Source organism: Bufo bufo, chromosome 4, assembly GCF_905171765.1.
Source record: "Bufo bufo chromosome 4, aBufBuf1.1, whole genome shotgun sequence".
Lineage (NCBI taxonomy): Eukaryota > Metazoa > Chordata > Amphibia > Anura > Bufonidae > Bufo > Bufo bufo.
In genome coordinates, this window is record NC_053392.1 from 244842097 (window position 1) to 244858961 (window position 16865).

Below are 16865 nucleotides of genomic sequence, written 5' to 3' on the forward strand. Positions count from 1 at the left end.
TAATAAAATGAGTCTTATTGTTTATAAATTTACTATGGTTCTCTTCTTCTGAGACACTGCAAGTACTGTTAGTAGTTATATATTCTCTCTCTCTCTGTTTCTAAATTATCTACACCTAATATCGTTATTATAGCACAGTATGCCAGGGACTACACTACAGGAAGAATAATGAGCTTTACCACAGTCTTTGCCGTCATGTTCAATGGTTGCACTGGGATTATGGCAGGATCAAACATGTCAGGTAAGGGTTATTTGTCATTGGTTTGCTGTTTGTATTTTCTCTCTTAGCACATTTAGTGAACATAAAGTGCAGTCCGTATTGCTAGGACTCAATTTTAAAGCCACATTACTGCAAGTTCTGTTATCTTTAGAAATCCTTATTACCATGTATATACAGGTACAAATCCGCATGCACAAAGCCTATAAGAACAGACTTGTTAGCTGTAATCCATTACTGCCTCATATTATTTTGCATGGCATACTACAGAATGAAAGAAACTGGTAATGTTAAGCGGATTTTGCCTTATTTTAGTTGATTCTGTACTTTCCTGTAGAATAATATCATTTTGCTAACCTCCGCATTTACCTTTTTTTCCCAGGGGATTTGAAGAACCCAAGCTACTCTATACCCAGAGGAACAATAACAGCCGTGATCTTTACCTACATAATCTACAATGTGCTAGCCCTAGTCATCAGCTGTACATGTGACAGGTAGGTGGCAGTCTTATAGAAATCTTAGGCAGTGTCTTCAATTGACTAAAGGGGGATTCTCCTTAATTAGGCTACACGACCGTATATGTTTTGTGGTCTGCAAATTGCGGATCCGCAAAACACGGATTCCGGCTATGTGAATGTAGCTGGCCCTATGACAGAAATGCCTATTCTTGTCTGCGATTGCGGACAAGAATAGGACATGCTCTATCTTTTTTGCGGGGCCACAGATCGGAACTACGGATGCGGACAGCACACAATATGCTGTCCGCATCTTTTGCGGCACCATTGAGATGAATGGGTCCGCACCTGTTCCGCAAAATTGCATTAGCGTACTTTCACACTAGCGTTATTCTTTTCCGGTATTGAAATCCGGTAAAGGGTCTCCATACTAGAAGAAAACGCATCAGTTTTGTCCTAATGCATTCTGAATGGAAAGCAATCCGTTCAGTATGCATCAGGATGTCTTCCGGATGTCGTCCCTTGTACGGTATTTGACCGGACAAATACTGCAGCTTGCTGCGGTATTTTTTCTGGCCAAAATCCCGAAACAATACCACACTTACCGTTTTCATAAAGATGTATTAATTCCGGATCCGGTACCAAGTGTTCCGGAAATTACCGCATCGCCGGATCTGGTTTTCCGGTCTGCACATGGGCTGGGCTTTTGAGCTTTGAAAAAATTTAAATACTGGATCCGTTATTTCGGGTGACACCGGATGAGAAGGATTCGGTATATCACCGGATCCGTCTAACAGATCCGGAAAAAAAGGCTATCCGTTTGTACACGGCTTGCCGGATTCTAACAACGCTAGTGTGAAAGTACCCTAAGGATACACTACTAGTATATAAATCCTTCCTGTAGCACAGTGGTCAACCCACTATGTATCATCTACAAATATATCACAATTCGTGATTAACCTCTAAAGCAGAAATGTAAAGAAACTGATTGTTTCTGGAAAATAAGCAATTAATATATAAAGACAAACGGAAAACTAGAGTTCTGTGTTTCCTAAAATTTGACAAATGCTTTATAAAAAAGATTGGCAAAGCTGCTTTTTATAAGGTCCTTGTACGGTGACCATGTAAGAAATATTTTGTGTCACGGTGGCAAATGTAGACTGAGGCCAACTAGAACTAAAGAAATGGTGTAACTGGTCCTTCATAACTGTATTACAACCACTTTGTATGTACCGTATACTGTATAATAGAGGACAGTCCAAGATTTCAGTTAGTTAGACCTAGGGTTGTTTCGGGTATCGAATTTTCGATATCCATTCGATACTTTTGTCCGGTATCGACCTCGATACCGGGATTTGAAATTTTTCAATACTAGGATGCGCTACTGCGCAGTATAGTATCACAGAGCATGGAGCCTCAGCAGCACAGAGGAGAAGGAGTCACTGTCTCCCTCCCCCTGTGCCGCTGCTGCCACCAATGAGGAGAGAGAGGGGCGGAGGAGGGGAGGCCGCACAGCGCCACCAATGAAAGTTAACGTTTAATACAAATACAGGAGGCTGGGTGCAGAATTACATAGCCGTCGCCCAGTCTCTATGAAAGAAAGCTGCGATCAGCGACAGTTAACCCCGGGGGTTAACTGCTGCTGATTGCAGCTTCCTGTCATAGAGGCTGGGTGACGGCTATGTGATCCTGCTACCCGCACCCAGCCACCTGTATTAAACGTTAATTATCATTGGTGGCGCAGTGTGCCCCCCCCCCCCCCCCCTCCCCAGTATTAAGTCATTGGTGGCGCAGTGCGCCCCCCTCCCCAGTATTAAAATCATTGGTGGCCACCCCCTCAACCCCCCCAGTATTAAAATCATTGGTGGCAGTGGCTACAGTGTCCCCTCTCCCCTCCTCCTCATTGGTGGCAGTGGCAGCTTCTGATCGGAGCCCCAGCAGTGTAATCCTGGGGCTCCGATCGGTTACCATGGCAGCCAGGACGCTACTGAAGCCCTGGCTGTCATGATAAGCTCTCTGCTGCTGTGTGCACTATGCACAGGGTAGCAGGGACAGTGTGAAGTCCTATTCACCCTAATAGAGCTCTATCAGGGTGCATAGGACAAGGGATTAAAATATCCCAGGTTCTAGCCCCTAAGAGGAGAAATAGTTAGTTATTAAATAAACTGTAAAAAAACAAAAAAAAATATTAAGTATAAATCCCAATTTTACATATAAAATATATAAACAATAAATAAACATATTACATATTACCACATCCGAAAAGTCCAAACTATTAAAATATTTAAAAAATCTCCTATGCGGTGAATGCCGTAACAGAAAAAAAAAATACATAAAAACTGCATGATTTGGCATTTTTTTTAATCGCCTTGCACCAAAAATAGGATAGGACTGTTCAATTATGGGCCGGACGTTCCATAAAATGCGGCACGCACGCAGCTTTTTTTGGTGTTTTCATTTTTTTCGCGTGGTATCGAGTATCGCAATACTTTTTTATGGTATTGAAACTGAATCAAAATTTTGGTTTCGAAACAACCCTAGTTGGACCCTGATTTTTTATTTTTTGGCATCATGTGTAGTTTTGGTAAAAGCCATCTTCCTTTAATAGTACAGTTGTTTATTTCTTATGAAGTAAGATGGAGTTTATGAGCAGTTATGTGCATGTGGTTATTTAATGCCGTACTGAAATTGTTATTTTCAATTTTTGCGTTTCCGTTTTTTCACTCCCTGCCATCCCAAAACCATTGTTTTTATTTTTCTGTTCATATAGCCATATGAGGACTTTTTTTTGTAGGACAAGTTGTACTTTCTATTGGCACCATTTAATATAGCATAGGCTGCAGTGGGAAGCTGGAAAAAATTCCTAATGGGGTGTCAGTGGAAAAAAAAACGCAATTCTGCCACAGTTTTGTGGGTTTTGTTTTCACAGCGTTCACTATGCAGTAAAACTGACTTGTGCTCTTCATTCTCCATGTCAGTACGATTACGGCGATAACATATTTTTATAGTTTTTCTTGTGTATTAATTCATTTAATTCATTTGTTCTTTTCATCACCAAATTCTGACCCCCATAACTTTTTTTATAGTTATGTCTGCAGAGCTGTGTGACGGCTCTTTTTTTTGCGGGACGAACTTTAGTTTTTATTGATACCATTTTGGAGTGTGTATGACCTTTTTGATCAAATTTTTTGGGGGAGGTGAAGTGATGAAAAAGTGTTGAATCAGCCATTTTGATTTTCTTTTCTGTTACCCCATTCACCGTATTGGATAATTCGTTCTTTATATTTTAATAGTATGGGCGTTTTCTCACTCAGCGGTAAGAAGGGTGATTTGAAATTTTAATCTTTTTTATATTTTTGAAAACCTTTTTTCCTTTTTTTTATAATTTTTTAAAACTTTTTTTAGGTCCTCAAGTGGACCCCAATCTTTAGATTGCAATTTATGTAGAGTATTGAATTTTTTTTTCAATACCCTATATACATTGCTGTACTATATTTCAGTGCTGCCACCTGTTGACCTGAATTGCAATTTACAAATAATGAGTCTGGAAGCCTAGTACAGGCTCTGGCTCATTACGTTCATGGAACGTCTTCCGCAATCTCCACCCGGGGGAGGTGTTCCTGCCCAGAAAGGACGTACTTCTGGGTTTTAGACCTCTCAGATGCCGTGGTCACATTTGACCACAGCATCTGAGGAGTTAAATGTCTGCGATCAGCATTACCACCAGACATTAGCCCCTGCTATGTGAAACAGCAAGCACCTAGTTGCTATGGTGCTCGCTCAACTCTGGAGCGTGCACCATCTTTAACCCCTTAAGGACTCAGCCCTATTTCACCTTACGGACTTGGCCATTTTTGGCAAATCTGACCAGTGTCACTTTAAGGCCTCTTTCACACGGGCGTTGCGGAAAAATGTGCAGGTGCGTTGCGGGAACACCCGCGATTTTTCCGCACAAGTGCAAAACATTGTAATGCGTTTTCCACTCGCGTGAGAAAAATCGTGCGTGTTTGGTACCCAAACCCGAACTTCTTCACAGAAGTTCGGGCTTGGGATCGGTGTTCTGTGGATTGTATTATTTTCCCTTATAACATGGTTATAAGGGAAAATAATAGCATTCTGAATACAGAATGCAAAGTAAAATAGCACTGGAGGGGTTAAAAAAAAATAAAAAAAAATTTAACTCACCTTAATCCACTTGCTCGCGTAGCCGGCATCTCCTTGTGTCTCCTTTGTTGAAGGACCTGTGGTGAGCATTAATTATAGTTCAATGACCTGTGATGACGTCACTCCGGTCATCACATGGTACGTCACATGATCTTTTACCATAGCATTCTGTATTCAGAATGCTATTATTTTCCCTTATAACCATGTTATAAGGGAAAATAATAATGATCGGGTCTCCATCCCGATTGTCTCCTAGCAACCGTGCGTGAAAATCGCACCGCATCCGCACTTGCTTGCGGATGCTTGCGATTTTCACGTAACCTCATTCACTTCTATGGGGCCTGCGTTGCGTGAAAAACGCAGAATATAGAACATGCTGCGATTTTCACGCAACGCATAAGTGATGCGTGAAAATCACCGCTCATGTGAACAGCCCCATAGAAATGAATGGGTCGGTATTCAGTGCGGGTGCAATGCGTTCACCTCCCGCATCGCATCCGCGCGGAATACTCGCTCGTGTGAAAGGGGCCTAAGTGGGGATAACTTTAAAACGCTTTGGCCTCTTTCAGACGGGCGTTGCGGGAAAAGGTGCGGGTGCGTTGCGTGAACACGCGCGATTTTTCCGCGCGAGTGCAAAACATTGTAATGCGTTTTGCACTCGCGTGAGAAAAATCGCGCATGTTTGGTTGCTTTTGGTTGATTTTTGCTTGCTCTATATTACACTTTTTGTGAGGCAAGGTAACAAGAAATAGCTGTTTTGGCACCGTTTTTATTTTTTGTTATTTACAACATTCATCTGACAGGTTAGATCATGTAATATTTTTATAGACCGGGTTGTCACGGATGCGGCGATACCTAATATGTATACTTTTTTTTATTTATGTAAGTTTTACACAATGATTTCTTTTTTGAAAAATAAAATCATATTTTAGTGTTTCGATAGTCTGAGAGCCATAATTTTTTCAGTTTTTGGGCGATTACCTTGGGTAGGGTATGATTTTTGCGGGATGAGATGACTGTTTTATTGGCACTATTTTGGGGTGCGTGTGACTTTTTGATCGCTTGCTATTACACTTTTTGTGATGTAAGGTGACAAAAAATTGCTTTTTTTACACCGTTTTTATTTATATTTTTTTACGGTATTCACCTGAAGGGTTAGGTCATGTGATATTTTTATAGAGCAAGTTATTACGGACGCTGCGATACCTAATATGTATACTTTTTTTTTATTTATGTAAGTTTTACACAATGATTTCATTTTTGAAACAAAAAAAACATGTTTTAGTGTTTCCATAGTCTGAGAGCCATATTTTTTTCAGTTTTTGGGCGATTACTTTGGGTAGGGTATGATTTTTGCGGGATGAGATGACGGTTTTATTGGCACTATTTTGGGGTGCGTGTGACTCTTTGATCGCTTGCTATTACACTTTTTGTGATGTAAGGTGACAAAAAATGGTTTATTTAGCACAGTTTTTATTTTTTACGGTGTTCATCTGAGGGGTTAGGTCATGTGATATTTCTATAGAGCCGGTCGATACGGACGCAGCGATACCTAATATGTTTACTTTTTATTTATTTATGTAAGTTTTACACAATAATATCATTTTTGAAACAAAAAAAATGATGATTTAGTGTCTCCGTATTCTGAGCCATAGTTTTTTTTATCTTTTGGGCGATTGTCTCAGGTAGGGGCTCATTTTTTGCGGGATGAGGTGACGGTTAGATTGGTACTATTTTGGTGGGCAAACACCTTTTTGATCGCTTGCTGTTGTACTTTTTGTGATGTAAGGTGACAAAAAAATTGTTTATTTAGCACAGTTTTTATTTTTTATTTTTTAAGGTGTTCATCTGAGGGGTTAGGTCATGTGATATGTTTATAGAGCCAGTCGATACGGACGCGGCGATACCAAATATGTATACATTTTTTTTCCCCTATTTTTTACCAATTTTTTTTTACTTTATTTGGGGAAAATGACGTTTTTGTTTATTTTTACTTGAAACTTTTAATTTTTTGGTGGGAAAACTTTATTTTTTCAACTTTTTTTTTACTTAATTTTTTGTCCCACTTTGGGACTTCAACTTTTGGGGATCTAATCCCTTTTACAATGCATTCCAATACTTCTGTATTGGAATGCATTGGCTGTATGAGTAATACTGTGTGTATTACTCATACAGCTTCCGGCCTGTGAGATCCAGGGGGCTGGATCTCACAGGCTCTTCACCGGAAGGCAGCGCGATGCCTTCCTAAGGCCTCTTTCACACTTGCGTTGTCCGGATCCGGCGTGTACTCCACTTGCTGGAATTACACTCCGGATCCGGAAAAACGCAAGTGTACTGAAAGCATTTGAAGATGGAACCGTCTTCAAAATGCTTTCAGTGTTACTATGGCAGCCAGGACGCTATTAAAGTCCTGGTTGCCATAGTAGGAGCGGGGAGCGGCGGAGCAGTATACTTACAGTCCGTGCGGCTCCCGGGGCGCTCCAGAATGACGTCAGAGCGCCCCATGCGCATGGATGACGTGTCCAATGCGATCACGTGATCCATGCGCTTGGGGCGCCCTGACGTCACTCTGAAGCGCCCCGGGAGCCGCACGGACGTTAAGTATGCTGCTCCCTCGCTCCCCGCTACACTTTACCATGGCTGCCAGGACTTTAGCGTCCCGGCAGCCATGGTAACCATTCAGAAAAAGCTAAATGTCGTCTCCGGCAATGCGCCGAAACGACGTTTAGCTTAAGGCCGGATCCGGATCAATGCCTTTTAATGGGCATTAATTCCGGATCCGGCCTTGCGGCAAGTCTTCAGGATTTTTGGCCGGAGCAAAAAGCACAGCATGCTGCGGTATTTTCTCCGGCCCAAAAACGTTCCGTTCCGGAACTGAAGACATCCTGATGCATCCTGAACGGATTTCACTCCATTCAGAATGCATGGGGATAATCCTGATCAGGATTCTTCCGGCATAGAGCCCCGACGACGGAACTCTATGCCGGAAGAAAAGAACGCAGGTGTGAAAGAGCCCTTAGACATCGCGCTGCCTTCCATGCCATCGGGTCCCCCCTACAGCCGCATGGGGACCCGATGGCACCGCTGCCCGCCAGATAAGGTAAAAGCCGCAAACCGCAGGTCTGAATTGACCTGCGGTTTGCGGCGATCGCCGACACGGCATTGTGACAGGATGCCCGCTGAATGATTTCAGCGGACATCCTGTTGCTATTAACCCCCGCCGCGCCACAATCGCAATTTAAACTTAGGACGTACCGGTACGACCTGAGTCCTTAAGGACTCGGGAAACAGGGTGTACCGGTACGATCTAAGTCCTTAAGGGGTTAAAGATCCTATATCCGCCATTCTACAATGGTAGATCTCGGGAAGGGGTTAACGTAGGAAAAATGCAGTTTGCCATATCACAAGCTCCAGGGGCATCAACTTTTTTTTTTCTGCAGTTTTCCTTTTACCCAAAAGAGGGAATAAGAAAGACTTTCCAAAAGCTAAGGCTTTTGAAATGCACAAGTTGATGATTGGGATTATAGTATAAGCAAGCCATAAACAAGCACAATACGAGTCCAAAGCATGGCCTTGTGAGTTCCAGGCCTTCTAGGATGTTTGGTCTCTCTTTTTCTCTAGAGTACTTTTGTAGTTTGTCTGGTCTCGGCAGTTGTAGGATTAGAGACTAAGGTTCTCTGAACTTGGGCCATGTTGTGGAGGGAGTTGAACAGACTCATCTTCCCTCCAAGCTCCTTCAGACTAGACTCCCTCAACTAGTCAGGGGGCAGACCAGGTGCATCTCCTGGCAACAATATGTTGTCCAACAAAAAATATTATACAGTTTTCAAACCAGAACCTGGATCTGAATACTTTTGTAATTGCAGGTAATTAAAAATTTTGTATAGCCACTGAGTTATTCAGTATAATGTATTTGTATTGCGCCACCTGCTGTTTGTTCTTTTCTTATTTCTTTGACCTGCTCACTGAGATGGCCGCACATGCTCAGTTTCATCCTTGAATTGCCTCCTGAGTTGAGATAGGGAGAGCATGGACACGCCCCCTTAGCTGCAGCAGAAAAGACACTCCCCTTGAGCTCCCAGCTCCCTTGAGCTCCCAGCTTGATATAAATCTATCAGAGCAATAAATGGGGAGATCTCTGGATCCATGTGAGGTACAGGGCTGGTTCTAGCTTTGTTAGAAAGAAATTGTCATGTACTATATGATGTTTGATTTTCATTTTTTACATTAATCATTGGATAACCCCTTTAACCTCTTCAGGACACATGACGTACCGGTACGTCATGTTGTCCTGGTACTTAAGGACACATGACATACCGGTACGTCATGTATGATTCCGATCACCGCTGCCCGGCGGGCGGTGATCGGAACCCAGTGCCTGCTCAAATCATTGAGCAGGCACCTTGGCTAGATGTGCCGGGGGGTCCTGTGACTTCCCCCATGTCGGCGATCGCAGCAAACCGCAGGTCAATTCAGACCTGCGGTTTGCTGCAGTTTCGGAAGTTTCTGATCCCCGCGGTCTGTGACCGCGGGGATCAGAAACTTCAAATAAGCTTTATTTTAATGTTTAACTCCCCCCCCCCCGCTGCCCTCTTTGTTATCTGCCGGCGGGCGCAACGGGGGGAGGGGGGGTGCGGGGAGTGCGGCAGGGAGGGCGGTGCTTGGGGGGGCGGGCAGACATGCGATCATCCGCCCGCCCCCTCTCTCAAGGTAGTCGAGCGGTTTGCAGAGTGTCAGCACATTGCTCACACTCTGCTCAATACGCCTGACATCTGTTTAACCCCTTCCATGCCACGGTCCGTAGGGACCGCTGTATGGAAAAGGTTAAGAGGGAGGGAGCTCCCTCCCTCCCTCTCCCATCGGGGGCTGCTGTGCCTTTTCAGCCCCTGATGGGAGAGGGAGGGGGCCCGCTCCCTCCCCATCACCCACTGCTCTGCTGTGGCAGCGAGTGATGGCTACCATGGCAACGGGACGCCTTCACAGGCGTCCGGCTGTCCATGGTACTGATCAGAGGCTGTCCATGGTGCTGATTAGACTTCTGCTAAAGGCAGAAGTCTAATTAGACTTTGTAAAGTGAAAATACAGTACAGTACACTATATAGTGTACTGTACTGTATTATACAGACATCAGACCCACTGGATCTTCAAGAACCAAGTGGGTCTGGGTCAAAAAAAAAAAAAGGGAAAAAAAAAGTTAAAATCAAAAAACACATTTATCACTGATTAAAAATGAAAAAAATAAAATTCCCTACACATGTTTGATTTCACCGCGTCCGTAACGACCTGATCTATAAAACGGTCATGTTACTTTCCCCGAACGGTAAACGCCATAAAAATAAAAAATAAAAAACTATGATGAAATTGAAATTTTGCCCACCTTACTTCCCAAAAAAGTAATGAAAGTGATCAAAAAAGTCGTATGTACGCCAAAATAGTACCAGTCAAACCGTCACCTCATCCCGCAAATAATGAGACCCTACCTAAGATAATCGCCCAAAAACTGAAAAAACTATGGCTCTCAGAATATGGAGACACTAAAACATGATTTTTTTGTTTCAAAAATGAAATAATTGTGTAAAACTTACATAAATAAAAAAAAGTATACATATTAGTTATTGTCGCGTCCCTGACAACCTGCTCTGTAAAAATATTACATGATCTCACCTGTCAGATGAATGTTGAAAATAACAAAAAATAAAAACTGTGCCAAAACAGCTATTTCTTGTTACCTTGCCTCACAAAAAGTGTAATATAGAGCAACCAAAATTCTTATGTACCCTAAACTAGTACCAACAATACTGCCACCCTATCCCTTAGTTTCTAAAATGGGGTCACTTTTTTGGAGTTTCTACTCTAGGGGTGCATCAGGGGGGCTTCAAATGGGACATGGTGTCAAAAAAACCTGCCTTCCAAAAACCATACGGCACACCTTTCCCTCTACACCCTACTGTGTGCCCGTACAGTAGTTTATCGCCACATATGGGGTGTTTCTGCAAACTACAGAATCGGGGCAATAAATATAGCATTTTGTTTGGCTGTTAACCCTTGCTTTGTTACTGGAAAAAATGGATTAAAATGGAAAAATTTGCCATTAACTCTTGTGGAACACCTAAAGGGTTAACGACGTTTGTAAAATCAGTTTTGAATACCTTGAGGGGTGTAGTTTCTAGAATGTGGTCATGGGTGGTTTCTATTATGTAAGCCTCACAAAGTGACTTCAGACCTGAACTGGTCCCTAAAAAGTGGGTTTTTGAAAATTTTTAAGATTTGCTTCTAAACGTCTAAGCCTTGTAACATCCCCCAAAAATAAAATATCATTCCCAAATTGATCCAAACATGAAGTAGACATATGGGGAATGTAAAGTAATAAGTATTTTTGTAGGTATTACTATGTATTATAGAAGTAGAGAATTTGAAACTTGGAAATTTGCAATTTTTAAAAATTTTTTAGTAAATTTGGTATTTTTTTATAAATAAAAATGATTTTTTTTTCATCTCAGAATGGCCTAGTTAAGTCAAAGTGTTTTAAAGTTATCACCACTTAAAGTGACACTGGTCAGATTTGCAAAAAATGGCCTGGTCCTTAGGCCTCATGCACACGACCGTTGTGTGCATCCGTGGTCGTTGTGCCGTTTTCAGTTTTTTTTTCGCGGACCCATTGACTTTCAATGGGTCCGTGGAAAAATCGGAAAATGCACCGTTTTGCAGCCGAGACCGTGATCCGTGTATCCTGTCCGTCAAAAAAATATGACCTGTCCTATTTTTTTGACGGACAAGGGTTCACAGACCCATTCAAGTCAATGGGTCCGTGAAAGAACACGGATGCACACAAGATTGGCATCCGTGTCCGTGATCCGTGGCCGTAGGGTACTTTAATACAGACGGATCCGAAGATCCGTCTGCATAAAAGCTTTTTCAGAGCTGAGTTTTCACTTCGTGAAAACTCAGATCCGACAGTATATTCTAACACAGAGGCGTTCCCATGGTGATGGGGACGCTTCAGGTTAGAATATACTAAAAGAACTGTATACATGACTGCCCCCTGCTGTTTGGCAGGTGCTGCCAGGCAGCAGGGGGCAGCCCCCCCCCTGTAGTTCACACATTGGTGGCCAGTGCGGCCGGCCCCCCCCTTCCTCCCCTGTAGTTAACTCGTTGGTGGCCAGTGGGCCCCCCCTCCCTCCCCTGTAGTTAACTCGTTGGTGGCCAGTGGGCCCCCCCCTCCCTCCCCTGTAGTTAACTTGTTGGTGGCCAGTGGGCCCCCCCCTCCCTCCCCTGTAGTTAACTTGTTGGTGGCCAGTGGGCCCTCTCCCCTCCCTCCCCCTCCTAATTAAAATCTCCCCCCCTATCATTGGTGGCAGCGGAGAGTACCGATCGGAGTCCCAGTTTAATCGCTTGGGCTCCGATCGGTAACCGAGGCAACCAGGACGCTACTGCAGTCCCGGTTGCCATGGTTACTTAGCAATTTGTAGAAGCATTATACTTACCTGCGAGCTGCGATGTCTGTGTCCGGCCGGGAGCTCCTCCTACTGGTAAGTGACAGGTCTGTGCGGCGCATTGCTTAATGACCTGTCACTTAGCAGTAGGAGGAGCTCCCGGCCGGACGCAGACATCGCAGCTCGCAGTTAACTACAGGGGAGGGAGGGGGGGCCCACTGGCCACCAACGAGTTAACTACAGGGGAGGGAGGGGGGGCCCACTGGCCACCAACGAGTTAACTACAGTGGAGGGAGGGGGGCCCACTGGCCACCAATGAGTTAACTACAGGGGAGGGGGGGGGGCGGCTGCACTGGCCACCAATGTGTTAACTACAGGGGGGGGGGGGCTGCCCCCCTACTGCCTGGCAGCACCTGCCAGGCAGCAGGGGGCAGTCATGTACACAGTTCTTTTAGTATATTCTAACCTGAAGCGTCCCCATCACCATGGGAACGCCTCTGTGTTAGAATATACTGTCGGATTTGAGTTTCACGATCTAACTCATATCCGACAGTATATTCTAACATAGAGGCGTTCCCATGGTGATGGGGACGCTTCAAGTTAAAATATACCATCGGATTGGAGAAAACTCCGATCCTATGGTATATTAACTCCTGACTTTACATTGAAAGTCAATGGGTTACGGATCCGTTTGAAATTGCACCATATTGTGTCAACGTCATACGGATCCGTCCCCATTGACTTGCATTGTAATTCAGGACGGATCCGTTTGGCTCCGCACGGCCAGGCGGACACCAAAACTACTTTTTTTTCATGTCCGTGGATCGTCCAAAAATCAAGGAAGACCCACAGACGAAAAAACAGTCACGGAAAAACGGAACCCGTTTTTGCGGACCGCAAAAAAATACGGTCGTGTGCATGAGGCCTTAAGGTGAAATAAGCCCGGAACTGCCTGCCAGATCCGGAAATCATTTGTTTCCGGGTGCGGATCCGACTGAAAAATGCATTGCAATACCGGATCCGTCTCTCCGGTGTCATCCAGAAATGGAAATGGATTCATTATTTATCTTTTTCACAGATTTAAAGGTCTGTGCATGCGCAGACCGGGAAACCGGATCCGGCTTGGTACCGGATCCGGCATTAATACATTTCAATGGAAATTAATGCCGTATCCGGCAAGTGTTCTGGAATTTTGGCCGGAGAAAATACCGTAAAAGGCACTGAACTGAAGACCTCCTGATGTATACTGAATGGATTGCTTTCCATTCAGAATGCATTGGGACAAAACGGAAGCGTTTTATTGAGCCCTTATGGCGGAACTCAATATCGCGCTCCTGGTGCCGGCATATTGTAAAAGTGTGTATTTTAGCAGAACGGCTGCAGGGAGAAAGGTAAAAAACACACTGTTATGTAGTGCTTACATTAGCACATCGCTAATGTCAGTCAGCTACATAACAGTAATTCTGATGGTAGAAACCCTTTAAAGAGATTGCCTTGACGCCAGCAGATGGGCACAAATAATTTTGTACAAAAGTATTTCCCAAGAATCTCACATTTACAATGTAGCGTTAGTATTTTATATAGTGAGTATGGCATTATTGTATGTACTGTTTTTATTGTTTGTGTTTGCAGAGTGTATTTTGTTTGTCCCTTACTTCCAGGTAGATCATGCCATCTGAAAAGCCCTCACCTTGCTCTCATAGCACTGACCACATTGTGGTCCATCACATACCGCAATGTGCAAGGCTATTAAGAGAAAACCGTGTCATTTACATGTTCATTGTGTTTTCAGCAACATAGTCTTATGTTAAAATATGAACATAAGAGTTTTATTTCTTCCGTTCTTTATCTATAATAATATATGGGTTCCAAGAAAATTATGTTTAATTGACTCGAAATGTCACCCTTGCACTCAGAGCCACTTTCATCCAAGAATATGTATTTATCTGGCTTCGAGTATACCAATAACGCCTCATTATTTGCAGGCCATTAAAGCAAGGCGCGCTGGTTTTTCGCTTCTCTTAATTCTCACAATGGTTTTCAGAAATCTAGTCTCACTTTAGTCAGGCATATATGACATTCTGCAATTGTCATTCAGATACAGTTCTTCCACTGACTTCATTTGAAGCTGCCACTTCTTATAAGGGCTTCTTAGCAGAGGAACCCTGCTTCTTGTCTTTCATCTGACAAGTTTGGCACTGCATTGCTCAGGGGCAGGCATATGGAACCAGCATGGCAATTAAAACTTCAGCATCATTTAGCCCATCGCTTATCACCTGATTACATGAAATATGATCATTCATCTTTACCACGTGATGATAGAAAATATATTAACTTCTCATTGTTTGAAAATCTTGGAGCTTGAACATTTCATATGTATGGGGTAAGTAGCATTTCTGTAGTCCATAGCTTAAGGTCCCTTTTCAATGCACAATTGCCTGCTAGTCAGTAGAGGTGTAGCAATGCATTTACATGGAGAGATCCCCTCCACAGTAGGGGGAGGAGTGGTCACTAATACCATTTCTCCTCCCCATACAGAATCATTGTTTGCCGGCAACAGTGTCAGTTTAGATGGCACAATCTGCTCCCAGCAAACAATGATTTAGGTGTCCGCATAAAAGATCCAATTGCCTGATGAACAAGCATTTTGCTCATTCATTAGGTAATCAGCGGCACCTTTACATTGGCAAATTATTGCTAACGAGCGTTCCTACTAACATAGGTTAATGGTGATCTCCCAATATGTCTGGGCTGTATAAAGGAGCATTAAAGGAGTTTTCCAGAAATAAATTTAAAAAAAAAGCTAAATACTTACCGGTAAATATTACTTTATTATAAATATATTCCCAAATACTTTTCATGAGTTATAATGGATTGTTTTGACTGGGGAGCAATCATTAGGAGAAATAAAATGGCCAACGTCATATTAGTACACACAAAACCTGTCCTAATCACACAGCAGGACAAGTTACTTCACGACGCTGAGCTAAAGAGCTGCCTCATCCTCCTCTCTGCTCTGCTTGTCAGGGATTATGATCCTGAATACAGTTTTATATGATCTTCAGCTGAATCTCGGTAGGAATGAAGCTCAGGAGGAGATATGAAGTAGAGAGAGGAGGGTGGAGGTGTGGTAATGAGCAGCAGCACTTGTATGCAGTCTCCATTACCACAGTCGGTCCTGTCCGTCCTCCCTGTACTTCATGTCTCCTTATGAGCTCCATTCCTACAGAGATTCAGCTAGTTATCAGCTGTATTCAGGATCATGATTCCTGACAAGTAGAAAAGGAGGATGAGGCAGCTCTTTACCTCAGTGTTTTGAAGTCCTCCTGTGTGATTAGGACAGGGTTTGTTCGTACTAATTAGGGCTGCAATGATTAATCGAGGTTATCGATAATATTCGATAACTGGATTCGTTGTCAACGAATCCTGTTATCGAATAATCGGTCGATTCATTTCTATGTGGGCGGGAGCGGGCGGTCAGGCGCTATACCTGTGGGTCCTTGAACTTTAAATCACCACATCTTTATTACCTTACAATAAAGCTCCAGTAACAGGCAGAGCGAGCGGCGGCGTAACGTCACTTACTCACGTGACGCGCACGCTCCGCCTGCTTCATTAATAAAGTGGGCGGAGCAGGAGCGTCACGTGAGTAAGTGACGTTACTCCGCCACCCACTCTGCCTGTTACTGGAGCTTTATTGTAAGGTAATAAAGATGCAGTGATTTAAAGTAAGTTACTGCCGGTTAAGGAATACTGCTGTGAGCAGCAGGGCCGGGGCTGTTATGGGGAGGGGGATCTGTGCACTGTTTTGGGGAGGGGGATCTGTGGATGGCACTGTTATGGGGAGGGGGATCTGTGGGTGACACTGTTATGGGAAGGGAGATCTCCACAGAAAAGGAAGTATTGACGTATTATTAGGCTTACTGGCTAGTGCGAAAACTGCAGGAATGTAGGATTTTTATTTAAATATGCAAGAGAGGGGTTATATGGGGGGGAGCAGTCATCACCGTGCAGTGAACCTTCTGTATTTACTTTTTATGCAGTCTTCTCTTCGTGGTAGATTTGGATATTGATATGCCTATATCCTGGAGAGTGTTGTTCACTTGGTTGGCTGTTGTGAAGGGGTTTCTCTTCACCATTGTAATTATTCTGCGATCATCCACCACTGTTGTCTTCCATGGGCGTCCAGGTCTTTTTGCATTGTTATGGTCACCAATGCTTTCTTTCTTTCTTTCTCGGGATGTACCAAACTGCAGATTTTGCCACTCCTAATAGTGTAGCAATTTCTCGGATGGATTTTTTCAGTTTTTGCAGATGAAGGATGGCTTGTTTCACCTGCATGGAGAGCTCTTTTGACCGCATGTTTACTTCTCAGCAAAATCTTCAAAATGCAAGCGCCACAAATCAAATCAACTCCAGGCCTTTTATGTGCTTGTTTGAGAATAAAATAACGAAGGAATTGCCCACACCTGCCCATGAAACAGCCTTTGAGTCAATTGTCCAATTACTTTTGGTCCCTTTGAAAACAGGGTGGCACATGTAATGGAGCTGAAACTCAAATTTTAATGTGGATACCCTCAAATGAAAGCTAAAAGT

The 16865-nt window shown here is 43.4% G+C and overlaps 1 protein-coding gene across 1 annotated transcript in view; it reads left to right on the top strand.

Moving 5' to 3' along the window:
* Positions 1-16865, top strand: part of LOC120998011 (solute carrier family 12 member 9-like) — a 384693-nt gene that overhangs the window by 81909 nt on the left and 285919 nt on the right. Inside the window, exons 5-6 of the mRNA XM_040428433.1 lie at positions 134-241; positions 600-711. Of these exons, the coding sequence (XP_040284367.1) occupies positions 134-241; positions 600-711 (220 nt within the window). The remainder of the gene's footprint in view (positions 1-133; positions 242-599; positions 712-16865) is intronic.